The 27,606-nt window shown below is 42.9% G+C and overlaps 1 protein-coding gene across 1 annotated transcript in view; it reads right to left on the reverse strand.

Annotated features, from left to right (window-relative positions):
- Positions 1–26,356, reverse strand: part of LOC122560423 — a 62,813-nt gene extending 36,457 nt beyond the window's left edge. The window contains 10 exon segments of the mRNA XM_043711056.1: positions 10,963–11,195; positions 13,152–13,325; positions 14,341–14,482; positions 15,090–15,277; positions 15,432–15,573; positions 16,281–16,454; positions 17,354–17,514; positions 18,529–18,678; positions 20,535–20,697; positions 25,936–26,356. Of these exon segments, the coding sequence (XP_043566991.1) occupies positions 10,963–11,195; positions 13,152–13,325; positions 14,341–14,482; positions 15,090–15,277; positions 15,432–15,573; positions 16,281–16,454; positions 17,354–17,514; positions 18,529–18,678; positions 20,535–20,697; positions 25,936–26,136 (1,728 nt within the window). The 5' untranslated portion in view covers positions 26,137–26,356.
- Between the last annotated feature and the right edge of the window lie 1,250 nt (positions 26,357–27,606).

Below are 27,606 nucleotides of genomic sequence, written 5' to 3' on the forward strand. Positions count from 1 at the left end.
GAGTGTGGACATAGATACCACCATTACACGTGGGGACACCTCCCAACATGTATGTGGCAGATACTCATGTGACTCAGCCAACGTTGTCTATCTTATACGTTACATTGTACATTGGGGAAACCGAGCATAGCCTATGGCAACGGATGAATGGGCACTGCACAACAATCAACAGACAGGAGTGCTCCTTCCCACTTGGGGAACACTTCAGCGGTCGAGAACATTTGACCTCGGACCTTTGGGTGACCATCCTCCAAGGTGGACTTCGAGACAGGCAGCAGCAAAAGGTGGCCGAGCAGAGGCTGATAGCTAAGTTCCATACCCATAGGGAGGGCCTTTTGGGTTCATGACCACCTTTGCACTACACACACACACAGTCCTATACACACACATACACACAGACACACATATACACTCCCTCTCACAGACACTCATAATCCCCCACCCCAGACACACACACATACTCCCACACTCACACATGCACCCCCTCAAAGACTTAAGACACTCCACACTCACTACATACACAAATACACTCTCTCTCACACTCACAACCCACATCCCAGACAGACACACACACACACACAGACACAAAGACCCATATGCACACATATATTTTGTGGGGTTAATTTGTACTTGCAGAGTTACATTGTACTTTGCTCAAAAACTGCATGAATTCATGTAAAACTCTGTTATCTCACTTTTTAGATTAGAATCAATCTAAGCATCATGGCATAGACAGAGAACACAGGGGGCTAACACCTTCAAAATATTGTCTAGCTAACACCAATTATTACAGCTAACCTGAGAATGCAACTTTTTTAAAAAAAGGTTTTGTGATTTACACATGAAAGAAGTGAAACTATCATGATATTCGAACAGATGAAAGACTCAACAGACGATCAAGGTATTTTTCAATGTATAATTTCTTTTTAACTTTGTATGCCCCAGTCCAACAACGACATCTCCAAATCATATCTCATATACTGCAGGCAAGTTTGCCCTGAGGCAACGGATGAATGGACATTAATCTACAGACAGGAGTGCTCCCTCCCAATCAGAGAACATTTCAGCGGTCCAGGACATTCGACCTCGGAACTTCAGATGACCGTCCTCCAAGGCAGACTTTGGGACAGGCAATAGCGAAAAGTGGCCGAGCAGAGGCTGATAACTAAGTTCCATACCCATAGGGAGGGTCTCAACCGGGACCATGGATTCATGTCACACTGCAGGTGACCACCATTGCACTATACACACACACAGACACTCCTACACACACATACACACACATACACAGGCACTCCTATACACACAGATACACACGGACATACATATATACAGACACGCACTCAGACACTCACACACACCTTTACAGACACACACACTCCCACACTCATACAGGCATCTTCTCAGAGACTTAGACCACTCTACACTCATGCACATACATATATACTCTCTCTCACAGACACTCACAACCCCCCACCTCAGACACACACACAAACACTCCCACACTCACACGTGCACCCCCTCACAGACTTAAGACACTCCACACTCAAAACACACACAAATACACTCTCTCTCACACTCACAATTCCCAACCCAGACAGACACACACACAGACAGACACAAAGACCCACATGCACACATATATTTTGTGGTGAATTTGTACTTGCAGAGTTACACAGTGTACTTTGCTCAAAAACTGCATGAATTCATGTAAAACTCTATTATCTTACTTTTTAGATTATAATAAATCTAAACATCATGGCATAGACAGAGAACACAGGGGGCTAACACCTTCACACTTTATTCCTGATGAAGGGCTTTTGCCCAAAACGTTGATTTTACTGCTCCTCGGTTGCTGCCTGAACTGCTGTGCTCTTTCAGCATCACTAATCCAGAATCTGGTTTCCAGCATCTGCAGTCATTGTTTTTACCTTCAACATATTATCTCGCTAACACCAATTATTACAGCTAACCTGAGAATGCAACTTTTAATAAAAGATTTTGTGATTTACACATGAAAGAAGTGAAACTATCATGGTATTCAAACAGGTGAAAGACTCAACAGACAATCAAGGTATTTTTCAATGTATAATTTCAGTTACATCACACTGTAAATTTTTGCTATAAATTCTATGTCTTAGGATTGTGTCCTCTACAATCACCTGATGAAGGAGCGGTGCTCCGAAAGCTAGTGTGCTTCCAATTAGACCTGTTGGACTATAACCTGGTGTTGTGTGATTTTTAACTGTGTATGAGATAGACTGAGTCGCAAGAGTACCTGTCACGTACAAGGTGGGAGGTGTCCCCATGCGTAACGGCCTCAACCAGGACCTTGGCTTCATGTTACACTACAGGTGACCCCATTGCACTATACACACAGACAGACAGACACATACACACACACAAAGACCCTCTCTCATACAGTCAGGCATACGCTCCCACACACACCCTGTCACAGACTTAAACCCCTTTACACTCACACTCACACGCATGCACACACCCTCTCACAGACACTCATAGCACCCCCCACCCCAAACCCCTTCACCCCATACGCACACATGCACACATAAGTTTGTGCGGTGAATTTGTACTTGCAGAATTGCATTTCAATTTGCACAAAAACTGCATGAATCCATGTAAGATTCTGTAAATCCGTTTTTTAGATAAGAATCAGTCTAATCGTTATGGCACAGACAGCCTCACAGGGATTTAACATCTTCAATACCTTGCTGTGGTTCTGTTCGCCGAGCTGGAAGTTTTTGTTGCAAACGCTTCGTCCCCTGGCTAGGCGACATCATCAGTGCTTGGGAGCCTCCTGCGAAGCGCTTCTTTGATGTATGTTTGCATGTGTGCAGACAACAAGCAACATGAATTCGACTGGGACAACACTACTATCATAGGGCAAGCCAGACAGAGAACAGCCAGGGAATTCCTAGAGGCATGGCATTCATCCACAAACTCCATCAACAAACATATCGACTTGGACCCAATATACCAACCACTACAGCGGACAGCTGAAACTGACAACCGGAAGCGGCAGGGACAGACCACTATAAACACCGGAGGATACATCAAAGAAGCGCTTCGCAGGAGGCTCCCAAGCACTGATGATGTCGCCTAGCCAGGGGACGAAACGTTTGCAACAAAAACTTCCAGCTCGGCGAACAGAACCACAGCAACGAGCACCCGAGCTACAAATCTTCACACAAACTTTGAATCTTCAATACCTTATCTGGGTCGACATGACACCAATTTCAAAGTGCCCTTGAAAATCTAACTTTTAAAAAAAGTTTTGCGATTTACACATGAAAGAACTGAAACCAACATTGTCATTCTAAAAGATGAGAGACTTAACAAACAATACGGGTCTTTTTCAATATATAATTTCAGTTACATCACACTAAACTTTTGTTATAAATTCTGTGTCTTACAATCTTATTCTCCACAATCACCTGATGAAGGAACAGCGCTCTGAAAGCTAGCGCTTCCAAATAAACCTGTTGGACTATAACCTGGTGTTGTGTGATTTTATCCTAGTGGAGAGGTCACTTATCAGGGGCATAGAATTAAAGTGATTGGTAGAAACATTAGAGAGGACATGAGGAAAATCTTTTTGCCCAGAGATGTTGTGTCTGGAATTCAATGCCAAGTTTGATAGTTGAGCCAGAAACCCTCAACTAACCTAATAGGAACATGAATCTGGACCTGGAGCTCTGTAGTTTCAAAAGGTGTCTAGTTTATTCAGCTAGTGCACATATGATGAGTTGAATGCCCTTTTTTTGTGTTGTAACATTTTCTGGATTAATTGTTCTCTTTATATCCTCAGACCATGAGATGGAGGGGCACTGATTCATCAGCCAAGGGGCAATAGGGTAATCAGCAGGAAGTTTCCTTGTCCATGTTTGACTGACTGCCATGCCACAGGGCATCTCCCTCCTGAATGTAAGACTATGCCAGTACATCTGTACTGCTGATGGTTCAGGACATATCCAGAGAAGTGATGGAAAAGCCTGTGACATAGGCTGTTATATATAAGATTTGGAAAGTGTGACAATGTCAGGCTATGGTTGACTAATCTGTGGCTTAGTTCTTTCCTAAATGTGGCACAGTCCTAAATGTCAGCATAGGGCAGTGTGTACCTTTGTTGTGTCTGGATCACCCAACTTGTTTCAGTTGATTGAATCACAGGAATGGGTGGAAAAAGATCATTATGATTCACCTCTTTCCAAATCAGTCCAGGTACTCAAATTTCCCCTGCACTCTTACCCAGATCCATGCATTTTATTTCTCCCTTGTGTTAACTGTGGAATCTGTATCTACCTCTTGATCAGGCAAAGATTCTAGCTTAAAGTGCCACTGCTATTTTTGTCAATCATCTTAAATCTGGGATCCCTTGTTACCAATTCTTCAACCATTGAAAACTTACTAACTTCTCTTCCTAACCTAGCTTTAAAGGGAGAATTTCTACAGATAGAAAGTTTAACGTGGATTATTGACCATTTGCAAATGAGTCACCGAGGTCATAAAGAACAAACTTCAATGCATTACCAAAGGTATTTAACCTGAAGTCAAATAGAAATTGCGACCTTGTTGAAATTATTGTTCAGTCACAGTGGAATTTTGCATATAGCTTTGGAGAAATTTATTACAAGAACTAGTTCAGAGAAAATTGGGGAAAGCATTATTTTATTACACTATTGGACTGTATTGTATTGTCATGCTAAGATCCATGAACAGGCTGGTTTCAGTAGACCCATCAGATTGTATGGGAAATATTGGAAGTCTTAGCAGCCAGCTACAGACCCCTCTTGTCTCTTTTAACTGAATTCAGTCAAACACTTAATAGGAAGAGGTTAGCCTTCCCCAGGTATTCCCCAATCCTGCCTGCCTTCAGCTTCCAATCAATGGTGGGCCAGCAGCTGTACTGAACAGGGGGGGTGGTTCTGGCAGGACAACACCCACTCAAACCTAGTATTAGTTGTGGAGGTCAGGTGGGAATTGGGATTGAAGGTGGAGGAATCAGAAATAAAGGCACAGTGTGGATCTCTGTAGCCAGTGGGCCAATATCCTTCCAACTGCTATGTTAGACACAAGTTTGTTTTTTATGTTCTCCACACAGATAGTACCTGTCTGCCATTAGTTTGGGTAAAGGTCAATCATGAACTTTTCTACCATGGAGTTAATTGAGCTGCAAGTGTGGAAGTGTCCACAAAACATCCTCCCACCTGGCTTAATGGTCTGTCACCAACCATGCCTTTGGGATGGAGACTAACTTATACCCATCATTTCTGCATGTTTCTGACCCACTGAATTGTTTTCTTCCTGTTGTGACTCTATTTCTTCTCTTTTTGTCCAGTCTCATCCCAACTATGTCTGTGACTCTTCCAATACCCTCTATCACTTCAACAATTTTAAATTTCCTTGTCTTAATCACCTTGTCTTCATCATGGGTGCTCATTACACATCCAACCCCCAAGAGGAATGTCCAAGGACTCTCCACTTCTCCCTTGAATGGAAGCCCAAACAATCTCTAACCAGTTTATTCATCTTAAATCTGACTGAAATGGTTCTCACATTGAACAACTTCTCCTTTAACGTCATTCCTTTCCTCCAAATAAACATTGTTGCTATGGATATCCATATGGGTCCAGGTTATGCCCGTCATTATGGGAAATATGAAATATTCTTTGTGCTTACTTAGGTACCCGCCATTACCTTTTTTTCTGGAATAGAGTCATAAAGGCATAGAGATGTACAGGACGGAAACAGGTCCTTCGGTCCAACTCATCTATGCCAACCAGATATCCCAACCCAATCTAGTCCCATTTGCTGGCACTTGGCCCATATCCCTCTAAACCATTCCCATTCATATACCCACCCAATGCCTTTTAAATGTTGTAAGTGTACCAGCCCCTACCACTTCCTCTGGCAGCTCATTGCATACATGCACCGCGCTCTGTGTGAAACAGTTGTCCCTTAGGTCTCTTTTATATCCTTCCCCTCTCACCCGAAACCTACACCCTCTAATTCTGGACTGCCCCACCCCAGTGAAAAGACATTGTCTATTTACCCTATCCATGCCTCTCATGATTTTATAAACCTCCATAAGGTCACCCCTCACCCTCCGACACTCCAGGAAAAACAGCCCCAGGCTATTCAGCCTCTCCCTGTAGCTCAAATCCTTCAACCCTGGCAACATCCTTGTAAATCTTTTCTGAACCCATTCAAGTTTCACAACGTCCTTTGGATAGGAAGGAAACCAGAATTAGATGCAATGTTACAAAAGTGGCCTAACCAGTGTTCTATACAGCCACAATATCAATACTCTGACCAATAAAGGAAAGTGTACCAAACGCCTTCTGCACTATCCTATCTGTCGTGGAAATTAAATCGACTCGACTCAAATGCTAGCAAGAGCAAAGAAAAATTTTGTTACAGGCCTTTGCAAAGGGACCCTCTGCACTTGACAAAATGTCTTATGCAAGGGGTACTTGAGCATAATTCGTCTGATACTGTTTCTTATCACACTCTCAAGGGCAAAGACTGGAAAAACTTAAGTTGTTATTCTCTCATCCCCTGGTCTTGGACATAACAGTTCTTCAGTTGAATTCGACTGTTGCAAGGTCAAGTTGAATGTTTACAAAGTTCAAACAGAGACAAGCTGGCTGCAAACCTCATCAAAGTATTGTTTACAAAGCTCAGCACAGCATCAAATTTTAGAAAAGCATTCTCTTTCAAATTTCACAGTAAATGTAAAATTTGTTAATTTTCCATTATAGTTTTCCCCTTTTTGTCATTTTACGACAAAAAGGACAACAACCAAAACAAAAAAGCCAAATTTAAAAAAAAAATACAGAGCCAGATAACTAAACATTGGTGATCTTCACTGCTGTCTGTGTTGTCAGGAGCACTTGAAATGGTCCCAGCCACCTCTTCACCTTCCAGTTTTTCCTCCTTAAGTCTTTCACCACTATCCAGTCTCTAGGTTCTAGATCATGCAGCTTCCCTTCTGCTGGTTGGGATAGTGCTGCTTTCACTTGATTCTATGTTTGAGATAAAAGTGTAGAGAATTTTATACAGTACCACAACATCTCATCCTCACAGTGACCTGTTATCTGTCTTACCTTAGGTCTTGGGCCAATTCCTGTGTTGGGCGGCCTACAAACAAAATCTCAAACCGGCTAAGATTAGCTCTTCCTCTCCTCCTAGATCTCATATAAATCAGCACAATTGGAAGTGCCTTTGTCCATGCCACCCCTAGTTCCTCACAACATTTTGTCAATTTTAATTTTTTTAGGGTAGCAACTTTCTCTTTCCATTGCCCCACTGCTCGCTAGGTGGTAGGCATAGTGATGTCTCATATTTATTCCCAAATAATCACAGATCTGCTGTAGGGCATTATTGACAAATGGTGTCCCATTGTCACTACTGAGCCCTTCAGGGATGCCCCATCTCAGGATTATTTCAGTTGGAAGAGAATTGGCTACTGCACTGGCATCCTGTTGAGACGTGGGGAATGCTTTCACCATTTGGAAAACATATCAACTATTACCAGACAATACCTTTTCCCTCCGCTGGGTGTTAGTTCAATAAAATCCATCTGTAAATGTTCAAAGGGCTTTGGGATTGGGGGGGTGCTTCCTGACTCATATGTATTCCCCTGCCGACATTATTAGTGGCACAAGATAACACATCGTTCACAATATTTCTGGGAGTAATGCGTAAATTCCTGTGTGTATCACTGTGCTGAAATACTGTCATACACCCCCCCCCCCCCCCCCCCCCCCCACTTTTGACACATGGTCCCTACCATATGTCAGTTTGGCATAGAATGGAAATAATGATCGTGCTAGACAGGGTTTACCATTGGGACCACACCGTACTCCTTCCCTCACACTGCATCCTGCTTTTGTCCACTCACGCTTTCCTTCCGGCGTGGCCTGTGACTGTAACTCCCATACATCTGCTGTTAGGGTACAAATTTTTGTCATACACATGTCAATCTGATCACTTGGCAGCTGCTGGGTTGCTGTTCCTGCTGCTGAATCTGCCCTCGCATTAGAATTATTATCTTTTGTGTGAGCTTCATATTTACACACAGAAAGTGATTGGGGCAGTAGGACCGCCTACAGTAGATCAGAAATCAGGCCACGGTATATGATAGGCTTTCTGGTGGAGGTTAAGAAGCCCCTGTGTTTCCACAGGGTTCCAAAATCATGTACAACCCTGAATGCATATTTGCTATCGATGTAAATATTCACTGTCTTTCCCTTAGCCAATTTAGATGCCTCAGTCAAGGCGATCAGCTCCGCTGCTTGTGCTGACGGATGAGAAGGGAATGATCCTGCTTTGACTACCTCATGGGTAGTCACTAAGCATATTCAACACATTTCTGGCCTGTCTCCTTGCTCCTGAATGCTGACCCATCCGCAAAAAACTCCATATCCGGATTCTGAAGTGGTGAATCCTGCAAATCCGGTCTGGGGCTGCAAATTTCATTAGTTACAGTGACACAGTCACGTTGGTCTCCATCTCCTTCTGTGGGGAGAAGGCTAGCAGGGTTAAGGACATTACATCACTTTATTGTAATGTTAGGCATTTTGAATAACACAGTATTGTATCTCAGCCAATGTGCTGCCGACATGTGTGCTGTCTTTGGCTCAGGAAGCAGTAAGGATACTGCAGAAGCGCTGATCCTGGGGTTAAAACAAGAGTCTCCAGACTCCTACGTAGAGCCTCATTATATATGGTAGGGGACTCACAGTAACCTTGACAAAATTGCGTGAAGGTATATGATTTCCCTTTGAATGAAAAAGCGAACTAGAATTGACTGTCTGGGTGCACCGCTACACTAAAGAAGGCATTTGCTAAATCCACAACAGAGAACCAATTATTGTCCGGTGGAATTTGAGCTAATATAGTATAAGGGTTAGGAATATTTGGGGCACGTGGGACAACAGTGCTATTGACTGTCTGCAGGTCTTGAACAAACCTCCATTCCTCCGGTTCACCTGGAATGTTTGCCTTTCTGACCGGAAGAATGGGAGTTCTCACTGGTGAGTTCTCACAAGGGATTATCACTCCAACTTTTAGGAGGGTTTCAAAGACTGGAGTAATTCCTTCTGTAGCCTCGGGTTTTAACAGGTATTGTGCTCTGCAAGGACGCGGTAAATCTCTCTCGTAGTACTACTCCTGATGCACCCATTGAGTTCAGGAACCTTCCACTCATCTTTATTGGCGTTGACTCTCTGAACTGGTTTGAGTTAAGGATTGAATATGTTGCCCCTGTATCTACCAAAAAAGTTACTGGTGTACCTTCAACATATAACATAGAGGTATGCATCGACTTATAGCATCGTTGTCATATTGGACATATTGTCCACACTTTGCAATCTCAGTGCTCAATATGGAGGTGGGACATGTTTCAGTGCCCATAAGGTTAGTAGAAGAGATTAGCATAAGCGAGTCTTCGTTGCCAAGCAGAAAGGAGAGAGGCTTATCTTGTGAGCTACCAACCTCCACCTCAGCCTTCCCCTGCCAGTCACCCTGCTGTCCAGCCACCAGGGCCAATTGAGGCTGTCTGTGTGGGCACTGTCTCACCCAGTGGTCCATTGCTCCACAAACAAAGCACCCGCTAGATCTACCTCTGCCAGCACCTCTTCCTCTCTCTTTTTCTGCAGCACCTCCCTCCAACGGGTGGGCGACCATCTGCATCAGAGTAAGCTGAGCTTTATGTGCTTGCTGTTCCATCGTTAGTTTCCACTTATCCTTCTCTTGGGTCAGTAAATATTCAGCATGTATCGCATGCTGTTATATCAAATTCAGCTTCTCCGTGTCCCAGATAATACATGTGTCCTTTACCTTCTTCGCTATTTCGTCTTTCATTCCATTGATGAAGCTGTTCCTCAGGTGTGCTTCATAAGCCGTGATCTCTGCCGCCGTTATGTCTTCAGGTGGTCTCAGTCCATTGTGGGCGTTGTGGACTTCAGTGGAGTCGGGTACATTTTGGCGCCGCCCTTTTGGCGCCCATCATTTGGCCTCGCCGTTTTGGCTCTAAACTGTTTTGGCACTCATTACTTTGGCACTGAGCTGTTTTGGCGCAATTCAGAGTTTTAAAAAAAAGTCTTGTTTGGTTGAAGAAGAGATGATGACTAACAATCTGATGTAATTTTCTCAACTAGCAAGAGTTGATAGTCAAAGCTGTAATGACCCACTGTAGATTCAAATCTTGTTTTGTAATCATTTTCTCATTTAACAATTGTTAATAGTCATCTACTGCCTTGATGATACTTAAGCCCTTCTGTCTTCACATTGGAAAGTTGTAAAACAAGTTTCTTTCTATTTTCTTGTAGAGCTCATACCAGAAATGGCTAAAAACATTCTAAGCAAGAGAGACAAACCAAAAGTTTCACACGATGGTTATCTATATGTATTGGCACCAAAACAGCTCAGCGCCAAAGTAATGAGTGCCAAAACAGTTTAGAGCCAAAACGGTGAGGCCAAATAGTCCCATTCTGCTTCAGTGAGGGGCGTAAGGTACTGGGACACTGTCTCACCTTCTTGTTGTTTACATATTGCAATTTTGATCATGTCCATTCACACTGGGAATGTCTCCCTGCAGGAGTTTGCCAGCGCTGCAACAAAAACATTAAAGTCTCTGTTCTCTTCTGCTTGCGGGTCAGTTGATCTGGTATGGATGTTTACAGCTGACCATGTATACTTGATTTTGGTGACATCGGTGCCCAGTTTTTATTCTAGGTGACGTCTCATCTCATGTAGCATGGGACGGAACTCTGTACAGAACTTTGTCACTTCTTCAGCAGACTTATTACCTCCAACCTCACATGGGTCAGGCAACTACCCATAGGCACTTTCCAAATCCTTCATGGTCCATGGTCGGTGGACCAACACTGGGCACCCTTCTGGGCCTGCAACTTCAACCATTGGTGCTTGCAGAACTACCTGGTAAGATGATCGTACGCCAAACCCCTCACCGTCTGACTCATCATCCGTCGTGGGGAGATAGCGAGCAGGCCCTGGATACCTTTCCGTCTTGGAGTGGCCGTTGTCACTTTGGGCTTCTTGCTTCAGTAGGTTGTGGGTACAATTTGCTACTGGTGATTCAGCAGACCCTGAGGCTGCTGCAGCTGACTTGGAACCTTTGCCAGGCGGATCTCGTAGGGGGGGCTGTAGGTCTCGGAGGGCAGTCATCAAGGTCAGGATCTGAAACAGACTTAAGACACTGTACAACTTTGTTAGGTTGTTTTCCGCGCAAGTCTGCATGTACGCTGGTGTTTGTATCCGTATTTGATTTATCCTTTACTTGAGATTATCTTCCTCAGCCTCAGCGTTCCACATGTTATAAGCACTCCAATTTTCCCTTCTGTTTCTCCTTCTCTGTCTCTCCTCCAATTTCGACCTCAATACTTCCAACTGCCTTTTACTAAAACTTCCTCCCTCCGGAAAACCACATTCCTTGATTCACAATTCTTACTGCTTTACAGACTTTGCGCCATAATTATTTAGCATGTACTGTATCTTTGGTTGGCCATTCCAATTCCTCTGTGGACCCTCTTTTTGTTTGCTTTTGCCGGAGCCCATTTTCAGTGTTACTGGAAAAGTGTTCAGCTTTCTCTCTCTTTTGCACTACTGTTATCTTTTTCCCTTTGACTTGCTTTTTACCTCCAGAGGTCCGCTCTCACATTGGGCGCATCTGCCTCAATTTTTGTAAACTAAGAAACCACGTACCCGGTACGTCTTTGGCGAGTGCAACTCAGCCAGTGGTGGTTCCAAGTCTAAAACCACCCTTAAACTTGCTGTCTCTCAAACACTCTAGAGACGGCAATCTTTTCCCTTGTGTTTTGCTCAAATACCGCGTGAGAGTTTACTGAAACCTTTTCTTGATTCATTTATTCTCTTAGAATGAGTCTCTATATAGGATTACTTAAGCCATGACTCTTACCCCGACCCTATTCAGTTCGGACCCCGGCGCTGAGGCAATCCACAGATTCCCTGTCCTCTCACGCAAAGGGGCCAATTCAGTGCTCGAGGTGAAGTGAAAGACCTTCAAGGTGCTGGCGTCTGCACCTCCAGCGAATCCTCAGAATCTCACCCAATTGTGGGATCCAGCGTCAAGCCCCTAAGTTTACTGTCATGGAAATTAAATCGACTCGACTCAAGTGCTAGCAAGAGCAAAGAAAAACTTTATTACAGGCCTTTGCAAAGGGACACTCTGCACTTGACAAAATGCCTTATGCAAGGGGTACTTGAGCATAATTCAGATACTCATCTGATACTGTTTCTTATCACACTCTCAAGGGCAAAGACTGGAAAAACTTAAGTTGTTATTCTCTCATCCCCTGGTCTTGGACATAAGAGTTCTTCAGTTGAATTCAACTATTGCAAGGTCAAGTTGAATGTTTACAAAGTTCAAACAGAGACAAGCTGGCTGCAAACCTCATCAAAGTATTGTTTACAAAGCTCAGCACAGCATTAAATTTTAGAAAAGCATTCTCTTTCAAATTTCACAGTAAATGTAAAATTTGTTACTTTTCCATTACACTATCTACCTACAGCTCTACTTTCAAGGAAGCATCCATTTCTCCTGCCAGAAACTAACCTTGCAAATGAATCTAAAATTTTGCAGGCCAGTGTACAGTTGTCAAACCTGCAGTTGTCTCAAATTAAAAAGGAATTAAAGATTCATCTCTAAAACAATGCCAGGTGCAGCTCAGCAAAAATGCTTTTGAGCAATTGCAATTTAGGCAAGAAAAAAGGTAATGGGGGAATAAAGGCTGGCAGTAGAAGAATGATCAAACTCTTCAATAATTGGGTTGGCCAGCACATTAATTATCCATCCAATCAGGAAATCTAACTGAAAGGTTAAGGATTTGATGTCTAAATTCTAAATTCACTGCATTCTAAATTCACTGGTGTCTATTTCTAAATTCACTGATCCTTCTGACTCATTTGTGAATTGTGACAGAGCTAGTTTGTACAGTAAACATCACATAAAAGTAAATATAACGATGATGACTCAGCCCAATCTAACAGGCACTATGTGAAGAAACAAGAGAACACTTATATTGAAATGGTTAAATGTTTGTGCGAATGAAAATCATGCAAAACATGAATGAGGTGGTGACATCAGCGACGCACAGCGCACACAGTTTGGTACTTTGGGATTGAAGTAAAACCCACAACAGAGTCAAGATCCAGTTCACTGACGTTTGGTGGAACTTGAAACTTAAATTTTTGTATCAGAGTAGTAAAGAAGAGGAACAGCTCCATTTTAGCCAGGGTCTCACCAGCACAAACTCTTCGACCTGCAAAAACACATTTGTAAAACAAAAATGTCAAAGCGGCTCTTTATCAATGTTGTTCAGAGTACACTTTTTATAACAAACAGGATATTGCTGTTTTATACTGCCTTTTTGGAATGATATCTCTTAATCAGTTAGATGCCAATGTTTTCAGGTTTGTGAAATTTATTGATCATACAAGTTGCTGCCTGTAGCTCAGTGAATAACACTCTTATCTTGAAGGCTGGAATTTGAAGCACCACTCTAGAACCGGAGGCACTAAATCTTGGCTGATGCTCTCACTGTGGGATTAAGCAAAAGCTGCATTGTCAGAGGAGCTAGTTTCCAGTGGAAATGTTAAATTGCAGCCATGTCTGCCATTGTGTATTAGCTGCAGAGATTCCCAACATTTCAACAATGATCATTAATCTAGAATAATGCTGAGAGGCACTTTAAAATGCCCTACAGTTGAGAAAGGTACATCTTTAGTCAAACAAAATTCATTCATTTCCGGTGTGCCAGCAATTATTCTTTGAGGAGATTGTTTTTGCAGACTTAGGGAGAAGACACATTACACCAGATTCCCATTCCTGATTGCTACTCAAGCCTCCAGTTAAAAACTATGTGCACAGATATTGCTTAGACAGTAGCACACCCAGGAGTGTCTTTCTCCCCAAAACAGAATCTTAGAATCCCTATAGTGTGGGAGCAGGCTATCCACACCTCTGAAGAGCATCCCACCTACTCATCCCCTGAACCTATCCCTGTAATTCTGCATTTGCCATGGCTAGAATGGTCAATCCACCTAACCTGCACACTTTTGGACTGTGGGTAGAAACCAAGCATCCAGAGGAAACCCAGGAGACACAATGGGGAGTGTAACTGGTGCTGGGAGACAGCAGTGCTAACCATTGAGCCTTTGTGACACCCTAACGGAACTAAAATTCCCTCAATGATGCATCTCCTAGATCTTATTCTCCCCAGCCACAGACGGAATATTTCACTCACATATCATTCAAAAATTAGTAAGATGCATTACCTGCAGAGAAAGGTATGAAGGCATTTCTCTTCACAAACTTGCCCTCAGCATTCAGAAAGTGAGATGGGTTGAACTCATTTGGTTTTTCCCATTGGGTTTTATCATACAGCACAGAGGACAGCAATGGGATTACACAGGTTCCCTAAAAATATTAAAATATCATTTCTGTATTATGTTTTTTATTAAAATGCAAAGGCACGGTTAAAAATAGTTGCACAGTTGCTCATTGATAAATGTATTTGAAACTTAGAAATAGCATTTACATTCTAATTGTAATCCCCTGAGTATCCTGATTTGAATTGCTCCAGGTTTGGTGGCTGTGCCTGCAGTGGTCTGGGTCCTAAACTCTGGAATCCCCTCTTTCTTTCTCCTCCTTTAACAATTTTGTTAAAACCTGCCTTTTGGCGACATGAATATGTATAATGTTTTGTGGCTTCTGGTGTTAACTATTCTTCGATGACTCTCCTGTGAAGATTTTTGGGATTCTTTACCACATTAAGAGGGGCCTTGCAAATACAAGGTTGTGCTCAAGCCGTATCTTTTCAATATAGTTCTCCACTCCTCCTCTTTTCCTCCACTATCTGCACATATTGCAACATTAATAAAATACACAAATGCTGTCAAGTTGGTGAGATTGAATCATTCAGGTACTAGTGATGCATACTGCAACCAGTTTTCATAGTTCCTTTTCTTGCTCCCTATTGTCTGTCTATCAGGCCCTGAATGCAGCCAGCCTTTCCTGAGGTTACCTTTGGAATGAAGTATCCTCTGAAGTTTACATCCACTGTTGTTTCATGTGTTATGTTCAGTGGCACTATGTCCCCAAACCTCTGGATTTCATGGATCACTGCATCAGTGTACGGCAAATCTTTCCGATCTTCAACTTTAGGAGGTCGTTCCGATCCAATAACTCTGATAATTTCCTCATGAACCTTTCCTGCAATCCGAGCACATTTTTAAAGTCATTGGAAATACTGCCATGATATTTTTGAACAAGATCAAAATCTCAATCACAGTAAACAGAGAATGAGACATTGAAAATCATCCAACAAGGTCAACTCCAGAGTGGAATTAATCAGAGTGCTTCTTACTCTGGATCTCTGGATATTTCATCATCAGAAGCATTCCCCAACGGAGAGTGGTTGAGGTGGTCTCCATCCCCGCAGTAAACATGCTGTCTGCCGAAGCCATTAAGTTGTTCTCATGAAAGTATGAATTACGGTTCTCCGATTCCTGAAAGCAAGGTTAACAATACAATAGCTCACAACCGAATTGAGACCTGTACTGTACTGTAAGTCCTATGATGCATACCTAACCTGACACATTGATTATTGGGTATTGCAGCTCCTGATACGGGCCAGGAAATCAAGGCTTCTGTATATTTACCCAGTGTAGTACTAAGGAAGGCCAAACTGTCAGAGGTGCAGTCTTTCAGATAAGATGTTATTCTGAGGTGCTGTCTCCTCTCAGGTCAATGTATCACAAAAGTCTATTCCATTGTGCTTTAATACCTGAAAATGTCCCAAAACACCTTAAAATCCATAATAAGTGCTTTTTGTAGTGCAGCCAATAGTATAATGTAGGAAGTGCATGAGCAATTTTAGCAGAACAAACTCTCACAAACAACCATGTGGTTCTGATGAGATTTTATTGAGCTCATCAGAAAATGACTACACGTTAAATCTACTTTATCAGCTGTAACATGCTTTGGGGCATCCTGGGATTAAGACAGACACTGTGTTAATGCCAATTCTCTTTCTGAAAAGAATAACATTTTTCACACCCTTTACCTCGAATCATATACATTTGCATCAAAAAAGGAGCCTATTCAGACTATCAGGCCAATTCGGAACTGAACAAAGTTGACTTTTTATTCTGAAGTACAACAATATAACTTTGGGAAGGTGGCAAATCTCTGAAAAAGAAAATAGTGCTTTTACCTTCTGTTGTCTGATCATGAACACATCGATAAAACTCCTCAAGTCGTTGCCATCTAGTTTCTGACGATTTTCTTTGAAGAAGTCTTTGAGGAAATTAATAGTCTGTTTTGAATTGGTAAACACTTTATTGTGTCTTCCTGGAAGGAATCTCAGGAGCGGAAATGCATTGTACAGCTACAGAATCAAAATAACACCATGTTATTAAGGTAGATATTGAAACGAACCAATTACCTACTCAAATCTGAGAAATTGCAATTTTGAAAATAAGCGATAAATAAATCTTTTAAACATTACGAATCTTTGATTAATACAGTGGTTTGTGAACAATTATAGCTTTTTACTATCTTTATCATCATGCAATGCCTGAATGAGTTGTGCAAACAAATTCAATACTTTCAAAATGGAATTGGATAAATACTTTAAAAAATCAATTTACTGAGATATGGGAATGAGAATGGGACGTGGACCAATTGCATAACTCTTTCAAAAGAGCTGAAGGAATACTGGACCAAATGATCACTTTCTCTGTTGGACAGGCCTCTATTTGAGTTTCAAATGAATAAGAGATATCTTCCAGAGCCCCAAGATTTTGAGGCAGCTTGACGGGTGGTTGAGAGGATATTTTCACTTGTCAAAGTCTTTAAAACAGACTATAAATTTGAAAGCAAGAGATTGTTTGAAAAATGCAGAGATGGGGACTGATTTGTTCTCTCAAAGTGCCATTTACCATTGGAATCTACTCCCCAGGCCAGCATATATTGGATCTATTCAAAGTGGAGTTGATGGGTATAGTTTCATGAGCAGGTTTACAGTCACAGGAAGCTGTAACCCTTTGTAGATGACACTGGCACACACCTGCCCATTCCCAAACCCACCCACCATGTTATGTGTAGGAGGGGCAGGCCTAGTGCAGCCTGCCTACTCACACCAATTAAAGCCCTTAACTGGGCAATTAATGACCAATTATATTGCACCACAAATTTAATGAGGCTCAATGTACAGACCCCTTCCATTTACTGCAAGTTGCAAATGATCTGTTCTGGAATGTAATTCAAATGAAAGATGAAACTTACATAGGCCATAGGTGAACCAAAAAATCGAATGTTCTCATTCACTCTCTTTATTAAACTGACAAACTTTTCATCCTCATAATCAAATCTGCCACCAAAAATCAGAGAGCAAATTATATTGGCCACAGCAGAGTTCATTTGGATAGTTGGATTAAATGGCTGGCCTGCAAAAGAAATTTCAAACATGACACCCAATCGAATATTGAGCCTTTATGTAGTGATTGTAATGAGGTTAGCCAGGTGGACCTCATAGAATATAAGCTCCCTGCCTGGGCTATTAAATAAATCCAAAGAGCGAATCCTGGTTGGCAGGTATAAACAGGAGTGTCAGAGATTCTATCATTCCTGGAGCTGGCTATGACAAATCTGGACAAGTGTCAAGTACTATGCAAGTTTAAATAAAAGGTGAACTGGTGTGATGGGATACCAATTTCTATGGTAGTATTTCACTTTACAAGAAATTACAGTTGCATTATTATTCAAGTAAGACCCTGAAACTTTTCCCTTGGCTATAAAAGGAATGGAGATAGGCCAAATCACATACAGTGTGGAAACAGGCTCTTCGGCCCAACAAGTCCACAACGACCTGCAACCCACCCAGACCCATTCACCCCTTCACCTAACACTACGGGCAATTTAGCATGGCAAATTCACCTAACCTGCACAATTTTGGACTGTGGGAGGAAACCAGAGCACCCTGAGGAAACCCGTACAGACATGGGGAGAATGTGCGAACTCCACACAGTCAGTCAGTTGTCTGAGGCAGGAATTGAACCCAGGTCTCTGGTGCTGTGAGGCAGCAGTGCTAACCACTGTGCCACCATGCCACCCACACCAGAATTTTTCAAAATTCCTTCAATATCCAAATTGAACTGGGCAACTGCAGAACAGTTCACGAATTGAGAGATGGATGAACTAGAAATCTATGACTTTGTTGGTCTATTCAATCACATATGATCGATTTGAATACACATTGGGTGGGAGCAGGGCATACCATAATAATTGTAATTAGTTTTGGATTGCTCTGACATAGAGCTAGCGGAAACATAGTTGCCTATTTGGTCCCTTTCTGTGATATAGATTTCAGTGATTCTTTAATGTACACCGGCATTCATAAATAATGCATACAGAGAAAAGAAACAATGGTAATTCTGTTCATTTACCTTACACAGACTCACCTTGATAAGACTCAATTACTGTTACCAGAAAATCTGATTCCTCAATTATTTTTTCTTCAATGGTTTTTCTCCCCATTCCAAAATCTCGTAACGTGCTGAGGGCAAATCTTCGCATTTGCTTCCATGACGGCCCATGACCAAAAGTAATACCTTAAATTAAATTTATCAGAAAGAAGCAAACAAACATTGTGACTCTTGTAATCCTCATTTAAAGTGACAACTTGCCGCTTAGAAAGAAGGACATGAATAATGAGAGAAATAGGACACCATGATGTGAGAAAGGTTTGCATTTCTGAAGTGAATTATTTCTATACTGAACACTTCTGGAGATAACATCCAGGCATCCAAAATGCTTCAGTCGCTGAGTTAGTTTTCAGGTATAGTCACTGTTAGCACACAGTAAATGCGCTAACCAATTTACACACAATGAGCTTCCACAAACCATTTTGGAGATATTGATGGAGGGCCAAATAGGAACATAGTGACATAGGAAGAGGAGAAGGCTATTAAGCCCCTCCAGGCTATCCCACGATTCAATGAGATCTTGGGAGATCTGTGGCCAAACTCCATTGCTTAAGAAAAATCACCTACCTCAGATTTAAAATTAACAACTGCTCCAGCATCCACAGCCATTTGTGGAAGAAAGTCCCAAACAACTGCAATCCTCTTGGTGTACAAGTGCTTCCAACCATTTTGCCTGCTTGGTCTGGCCCTGCTTCTCAGACTCTGCTGCCCCTCGTTCTAGAATCCCCAACCAATGGAAATAGTTTCTGTACCTACTGTTTTTTTTCTGTTTATAGCCTTTTTCTTTTCCAGTTTCTTTTCTTGTTTATATTTTTCCTGTTACTATCTCAAAGACTTCAATCAGATCATCCTTTCTAAATTCAAGAGTAAATCAGCCTAATTTGTATAATCGTTCCTCATAACTTGACATAATAATAGCTAGGACATGAGGAAAATAGTATTCTATTCTACTTTAAATAATACCATGAGACATTTTATTCCCCTGAACAGAGAAGATGGGAAGATTTCCAAGAAATGTACCTCTGACAATATTGCATTCTTCCACTACCTGGGAGGACTTACCTGGTTTATATGTTCGAGTCTGGGATGAAACTTGAGCCCACACTGACTCAGAGACAAGTGGGATAGCACAGAAACAAGTTATTTGAACCATATGGTCTATGTCAGCATTTGTGCTCGACACAAGCCTCCTCTTACCCATCTTCATGGAAGTTAATCTCAGTTGATGAGAGATTAAATATTCATCTTAGTTTGAAGTACAATCTGGATCCATTAAGCAAAGATATTCAGAAACATGAGGTAAAAGTGAGCTATTTCTCAGTGTCAGAACAAATTATGTTCCTGATCCTCCATATTAGTGGCATTTTTAAAATCAAGAAAAATAGGGTGCTGGATGAAGTTGCTAACCATTCCAATGCTAAAATCACCAATTGTCATTTTAAAAAAAAATTCCCTACAGTGCGGAAACAGGCCCTTCAGCCCAACCAGTCCACACCAACCCTCTAAAGAGTAACCCATCCAGACCCATTTCCCCTCTGACTAATGCACCTAACGCTATGAGCAATTCAGCATGGCCAATTCACCTGACTTGCACATCTTTTGACTGTGGGAGGAAACCCACGCAGACACAGGGAGAATGTGCAAACTCCACACAGACAGTTGCCCGAGGCTAGAATCAAACTTGGGACCATGATGCTGTGAGGCAGCAGTGCTAACCACTGAGCCACCATGCCACTCCAAATGGTGGTTATAGTTATTGGATATTGTCTGATTAAATATAACCATATGTTTTAGAAATTACACAGAATTTGTTACAATTACATTCAAAGAGTTTTTAAAATATCCTTTAAAGTTCTTAAAAGCATAATACTTAAAAAAACTAACCTTTGCCAAACACTGAAAGGTATTCATTATCCAAACAGGGACAGAATACAGTCTGATTTTAACAAAATAAATATTACAACAGTGAAGATGCAAATTACCGTGTCCTTTCGCAAGTGCTTCAAATATTGGGATGTGTGCTCTCTCTCCAAATTCATCTGCATTGTTGGCGAGAGCATCCCTCACTGCTTCATAACCGGTCAGCACCACTGCAGTTGTGGGTCCCAGCTTGATGCTAAATACCTCGCCATATTTCTCAGATAGCTTCAAGAAAAGGTTTACATGACAAATTATTACAAGTTTTTCCACAACATGTTCATTTGTTGTTCATTACACCAATGATATTTCAGACTGTTCCATGAACCACACATCGATCTCTCACTCAGCAGCACTCCCCAGCTCTCAGGATCTACACCGGACATTCACATCAGCTCCAGCTCACCCTCAGACAACTTTCAAAGGCATCAGCTTCAAATCCATTTCTCACATCCTCGACACGTCTTTCACATTTTGCAGCTCTGTCAGTACATTACTCAGTGCAGGTGCTGTAGATAGGCCCACAATGCCCTTAGGGAGGGAATTCAGGATTTTGACTGAGCCTCAGTGAAGGAATAGCAATGTATTTCCAAGTGAGTGACTTGGATGGAACTTGCAGTTGGTGGGCGATGTTCCATGTACCTGCTGCCCATATCCTTTTAAATGGAACTGACAGTGGATTTGGAAGGTGCTGTGTGAGGACATTTAATGAATTTCTGCAATGGATCAGGAGACTATGCACACTGCTGCGACTGAGTGTTGGTGTTAGAGAGACTGGTGATTGTGGATGTGTTGCCAATCAATTAGAGTGCTTTTTTGAGGATGATATCAAGCTTCTTGAGTTGGAGATGCCGGTGTTGGACTGGGGTGTACAAAGTTAAAAATCAGCTTCTTGAGTGTTGTTGGAGCATCCACACAAGTGGGGAGTATTCCAACACACTCCTAACTTGTGCGTTATGGACGGTGGACAGGCTTTGGGGAGTCAGGAGGTAAGTTACTTCTGGCAGCATTCCCAGCCTCTGACTTGCTCCCATAGCCACTGTACTTGTGGCAAGTCCAGTTGAAATATTGCGCAATGGTAACCCCTAGGATGTTGATAACATCATTCCCTTATTGGAGATGGTCATTACCTTACATTTGTGTGGCAAAAATAGCACTTGCTACTTGTCAACCCAAGCCTGGACATTATCTAGATCTTAGGTAAAAACAATGACTGCAGATGCTGGAAACCAGATTCTGGATTAGTGGATGCTGGAAGAGCACAGCAGTTCAGGCAGCATCCGAGGAGCAGTAAAATCGACGTTTTGGGCAAAAGCCCTTCATCAGGAATAAAGGCAGAGAGCCTGAAGCGTGGAGAGATAAACAAATCATTTGCCGAACTTTCCGCCACTTCCAAAAAGACCCCACCACCAAGGATATATTTCCCTCCCCACCCCTTTCCGCCTTCCGCAAAGACCGTTCCCTCTGTGACAACCTGGTCAGGTCCATGCCCCCCGTACAACCCACCCTCCCATCCTGGCATCTTCCCCTGTCACCGCAGGAACTGTAAAACCTGCGCCCACACCTCCTCCCTCACCTCCATCAAGGCCCTAAAGGAGCCTTCCACATCCATCAAAGTTTTACTTGCACATCCACTAATATCATTTATTGTATCCGTTGCTCCCGATGCGGGCTCCTCTACATTGGGGAGACTGGACGCCTCCTAGCAGAGCGCTTTAGGGAACATCTCCGGGACACCCGCACCAATCAACCACACCGCCCCGTGGCCCAACATTTCAACTCCCCCTCCCACTCTGCCGAGGACATGGAGGTCCTGGGCCTCCTTCACCACCGCTCCCTCACCACCAGACGCCTGGAGGAAGAACACCTCATCTTCCGCCTCGGAACACTTCAACCCCAGGGCATCAATGTGGACTTCAACAGTTTCCTCATTTCCCCTTCCCCCACCTCACCCTTGTTCCAAACTTCCAGCTCAGCACTGTCCCCATGACTTGTCCTACCTGCCTATCTTCTTTTCTACCTATCAACTCCACCCTCTCCTCCCTGACCTATCACCTTCATCCCCTCCCCCACTCACCTATTGTACTCTATGCTACTTTCTCCCCACCCCCTCCCTCCTCTAGCTTATCTCTCCACGCTTCAGGCTCTCTGCCTTTATTCCTGATGAAGGGCTTTTGCCCGAAACACCGATTTTACTGCTCCTCAGATGCTGCCTGAACTGCTGTGCTCTTCCAGCACCACTAATCCATTATCTAGATCTTGTTGCATTGGAACATGGGCTACTTCATTATCTGAGGAGTCACGAATGGTGCTGAACATTGTGCAGTCAGCATAGAACATAGATTCCCTACAGTATGGAAGCAGGCCATTCGGCCCATGCAGTCAACATCAACGCTCCATAGAGCATCCCACCAAGACCAACACTATCTTATAGCACTGCATTCCCCATGGCTAATCCATCTAACATACAAATCCCTGGTCACTAGGGGCAATTCAGTATCGCCCGTCCACTTCACCTGCCTATCTTTGGACTGTGGGTGGAGACCAGAGCATCCAGAGGAAACCCATACAAACATGGGGAGAATGTGCAAACTCCACACAGACAGTTGCCGGAGGGTGGAATCGAACCTGAGTGCCTGTTGCAGTGAGGTAGCAATACACACCACTGAGTGACCTTGACACCCCAAGTCATTGACAAATTGTCCCACTTCTGACCTTATGATGGAAGAAAGTCATTGATGAAGACGTTGAAGATGGGTTGCCCTAGGACACTACCTTGAGGAACTCTTGCAGAAATGTCCTGGAGCTGGGAAGACTGACTTCCAATAACTACAACCTACCAGACTTCATTTCTAACAGATTTGATGCCAACCAGTGAAGAGTTTGCCTCTGATACCTAATGATTGCAGTATTGCTCAGGCTCCTTGATGTCACACTCATTGAAATATGGCCTTGATGTCACAGACTGTCACTCGCACCCCACCTCTGGAATTCAGCTTTTTTGTCCATGTTTGGACCAAGGCTGTAATGAAGTCTGGAGCTGAGTGGCCCTGATGGAACCCAAACTGGGCGTCACTGAGCAGGTTATTGCTGAGCTGGCGCTGCTTGATGACACCTTCCATCACTTTACTGATAATCGACAGTGGACTGATGGAGTGGTAATTAGCCTTGCTGGATTTGACCTGCTCAGGATGTAACTGGGCAACTTACCACATTGTCGGTTAGATGCCAACATTTTAACGGTTATTGAATAGTTTTATTCTGGAGTCATATAGGTGTACAACATGGAAACAAGCCCTTCAACACAACTTGCCCATTCCACCCAGTTTCATAATTTGAATTCGTCCCATTTGCCTATTTTTGTTCCATATCCCTCCATAAATCTCCCATCCATGTACCTGTCTAAATGTTTCTTAAGTAATGAAATTGTACTCACTTCCACCATTACTTCTGACAGGCCATTCGACACAGTTACCATCATCTGTTTGAAATAATCGCTCCTCTGGACCCTTTTGTATCTCTCCCCTCACACCATAAACCTTTGCACTCTATTTTTAGAATCCCCTACCATGCGGAAAAGCTTATGACTATCTACCTTATCTACAGCCTCAACAAAACAACACAGCTCCTGTACTCCGCACACTGACTGATGACAGCAAACATGCTGAACACCTTCTTCACCAACCTATCTATCTGTGACTCCATTATCAAGGAGCCCCCAGATTTCTTTTTTCTCTAACACTCCCCAGGGCTACAGAATTGACTGTCTAAGTCCTGCTTTGGTTTGCCTGACCAAAATGCAACACCTTGTACTTATCTAATTTAAACTCCATCTGCCATTCCTCAGCACACTGGCCCAGTTAATCAAGATCTCACTGCATTCCCAGATAACCTACTTCACTGTTTACTATTCCATCAATTTTAGTTTCATTCACAAGCATACTAACCATATCTCCTAAACTCTCATCCAAATCATTTATATTGAAGGGAGTCAGAAACATGGTGACATTACAGTCATTTGAGACAAACTGAAACTCTGAGCTAACAAGCGCCTGGGCCTTGGTAGGCTTAACTTTAAGGTCTTAAAAGAGGTGGCTAATGAGGTAGCAGATGCATTAATGTTCATTTTCCAATGTTCCCTAGATTCTGGAAAGGTTCCATTAAGCTAGAAAGGAGGAAATAAAACTCTTCAATTCAAGAAGGGAGGCTGAGAACAAGAAACTAGAAGCCAGTTAGCTGGAAGTCTGCCCTTCAGGCAATGTCAGAATTTGAGCACAGAGGAGGTAATACCTGAGCGTGAAGGAAAGATAAAGGTTACAAAGGTCAGCATGGATTAGTGAAAGAGAAACCAAGCTTAACCAAATTATTGAAGTTCCTTGAAGAAGCATCATGTAATGTGGATAAGTTGGAACCTGAAGACATGAATTTCCAGAAGATGTTTGACAGGAAGCCACATAAAGGGTTATTGTGCAAAGTGGGAGCTCATGATGCAGGAGGTAACAGAGGACATGTATGACCAGAGAATGGGCTGGCTGACAGCAAACAGAGAGCATAGAGTTTCTTTTGCAGCTCTGTTAGTACATCACTCAAATACAATGTAAAACACTCACTAACATCCTGTTCACTCTCTCCACTATACTATCTCAAGGTATAATGATACAACTAGACTCAATCATCATGAGATAGGCCAGTACAAAAGCCAAATCTCTGATGACATCAGCCGTGTGTTCCTGGTATTGGTTTCAGAAACTACTTACACCCCTGTGATGGAAAGGAAGGTTAGAGATTGAATCCCCAATAAATCCATTACCTTGTGGTTTAACAGGGGAGAACTAAGTGTGTGAGGGAGAGAGCACAAATTTAAAGGGTAAGGATGTAGGATGTTACAATCCAGCAGTCTGGCTTCAATGCTGGAAGACATTTACTGGTTTAAAGGCAGTGAATGTTTCTTCAGTTAATATCTCCTATTCACCACACCAGTGACCTTTCAGACTGTTCAATGGGCCACACACCCAGGCTGCACACTACTATCCCTGGGGATGGAAAATGTCATGCTGACTGGTACCTGAGAGAATTGTGCACTTGGAGGACACTGGAGAGGCAAAAGAATATGGCCTCCCCCTCCCATAGGGGATTTTTATTGAAATTCTTCCTTACTTCTGTTTTTCTTGTTGCAATATATTCGTGGTGTTTTTTCATCCCTGAGTAACTTTAAACACTCAGACACTCCCACTAATGTGGGTGGTCAGGTTACAGGGGACGAATATACTCAATTCCGTTACCTGGCCAACATGGTGTCAATTTCGGGGTAATATCAGCTGGATTCTGGTTGGTTTGCATTGGTGACAATAACTCACATTGAGATCACACTTTCAGTGTAGAAATTCACATCCCCAAGCACTGAACACAAATGGGAAAGAGCAAACCAGGCTTCTGATTCACTGTCCGAGTCTAACTCGCTCTTACCTTCATCAAAGATTTGTTCAGCTTCTTCAGATTCAACATGTGCAGGTTCCCGATCACTGGGAGAGAAGGGGGTCCCGGGGGGTAGTTGATGACCCCGGGATTTTTCAAGCCGCTGTTGAAATACAGCAGGAGGATAATGGTCAGAGCCCCCAGCAACACCAGGGTGATGGCATCCACAGGGAAAATACTTACAATCGACATCCCGGGATCGAAACTGGCAACAGGAGGGGCCGCGGTTTATATTCAAGCTCAGCTCCTGCACTGAAAAGCTGCAAAAAGATTCAAAAGGCAAATCTCTCACTGGTCGATGTGGTTTTAAGTTGTTGCTCTCGGATTATCTGAACTTTCCCTTGTCGAAGTCCTGTTATGTAATGAACTACAGTGGGTGGCAATGATCTTCAAACCAATTGGAAGGCAGGAAAGAAAACTCCGTCCCTCGAATAAACATCTAATTTCTCAATTCCAAGCAGTCGCTGAAAATCCCCTCCTCCCCCCAACCACCACCACCTCCCCCTCCTCCTCCTCTCACCTAGTGACACCCATGAGCGATGTTGGTATTGCTGAATCTGTTGGGAAAATGAGGCAAAGTCAGCAAAAAGGAAATTTACAATGCAGAGAGAAACTAAAGTCCCATTCTCCAAACATGGTGTGAACAGCAAGGCAACATTCGCTAGTGAGAAAGAAGAGGTTTGATAATATCGATTGCCACTGATTTTTCACAAAAGAAAATCCCCTTGTGGGACGTGGGTGCTGCTGGCCTCTCGGATTATCTGAACTTTCCCTTGTCGAAGCCCTGTTGTGTAATGAACTACAGTGGGTGGCAATGATCTTCAAACCAATTGGAAGGCAGGAAAGAAAACTCTGTTCCTCTCAAAAATGCAATTTGTTAATTACAAACAGTCTCTAAAATTCCCCCTCACCTCTCACCTAGTGACACCCGTGAGCGATGTTGGTATTGCTGAATCTGTTGGGAAAATGAGGCAAAGTCAGCAAAAAGGAAATTTACAATGCAGAGAGAAACTAAAGTCCCATTCTCCAAACATGGTGTGAACAGCAAGGCAACATTCGCTAGTGAGAAAGAAGAGGTTTGATAATATCGATTGCCACTGATTTTTCACAAAAGAAAATCCCCTTGTGGGACGTGGGTGCTGCTGGCTGACCAGCATTGATTACCCCTTCCCATTTGCCCTTGAGAAGATGGTGGTGAGCTGCCTTTTGGAACCACTGCAGTCCAGGTGCTGTAGATAGGCCCACAATGCCCTGAGGGAGGGAATTCAGGAGTTTGACCCAGCCACAATGAAGGAACAGCAATGTATTTCCAAGTGAGTGGCTTGAAAGGAACTTGCAGGTGGTGATGTTCCCATGCACCTGCTGCCTTTACCCTTTTAAATGCAACTGACAGTAGGCTTGGAAGGTGCTGTTTGAGGATCTTTGGTGAATTTCTGCAGTACATCAGGTAGACAGTGCATCCTGCTACTACTGAGTATTGGTGGTGGAGAGGTAAAAACAATGACTGCAGATGCTGGAAACCAGATTCTGGATAAGTGGTGCTGGAAGAGCACAGCAGTTCAGGCAGCATCCAAGGAGCTTCGAAATTGACGTTTCGGGCAAAAGCCCTTCATCAGGAATAAAGGCAGTGAGCCTGAAGCGTTGAGAGATAAGCTAGAGGAG

The sequence above is a fragment of the Chiloscyllium plagiosum genome, chromosome 21 (genome assembly GCF_004010195.1).
Source record: "Chiloscyllium plagiosum isolate BGI_BamShark_2017 chromosome 21, ASM401019v2, whole genome shotgun sequence".
Lineage (NCBI taxonomy): Eukaryota > Metazoa > Chordata > Chondrichthyes > Orectolobiformes > Hemiscylliidae > Chiloscyllium > Chiloscyllium plagiosum.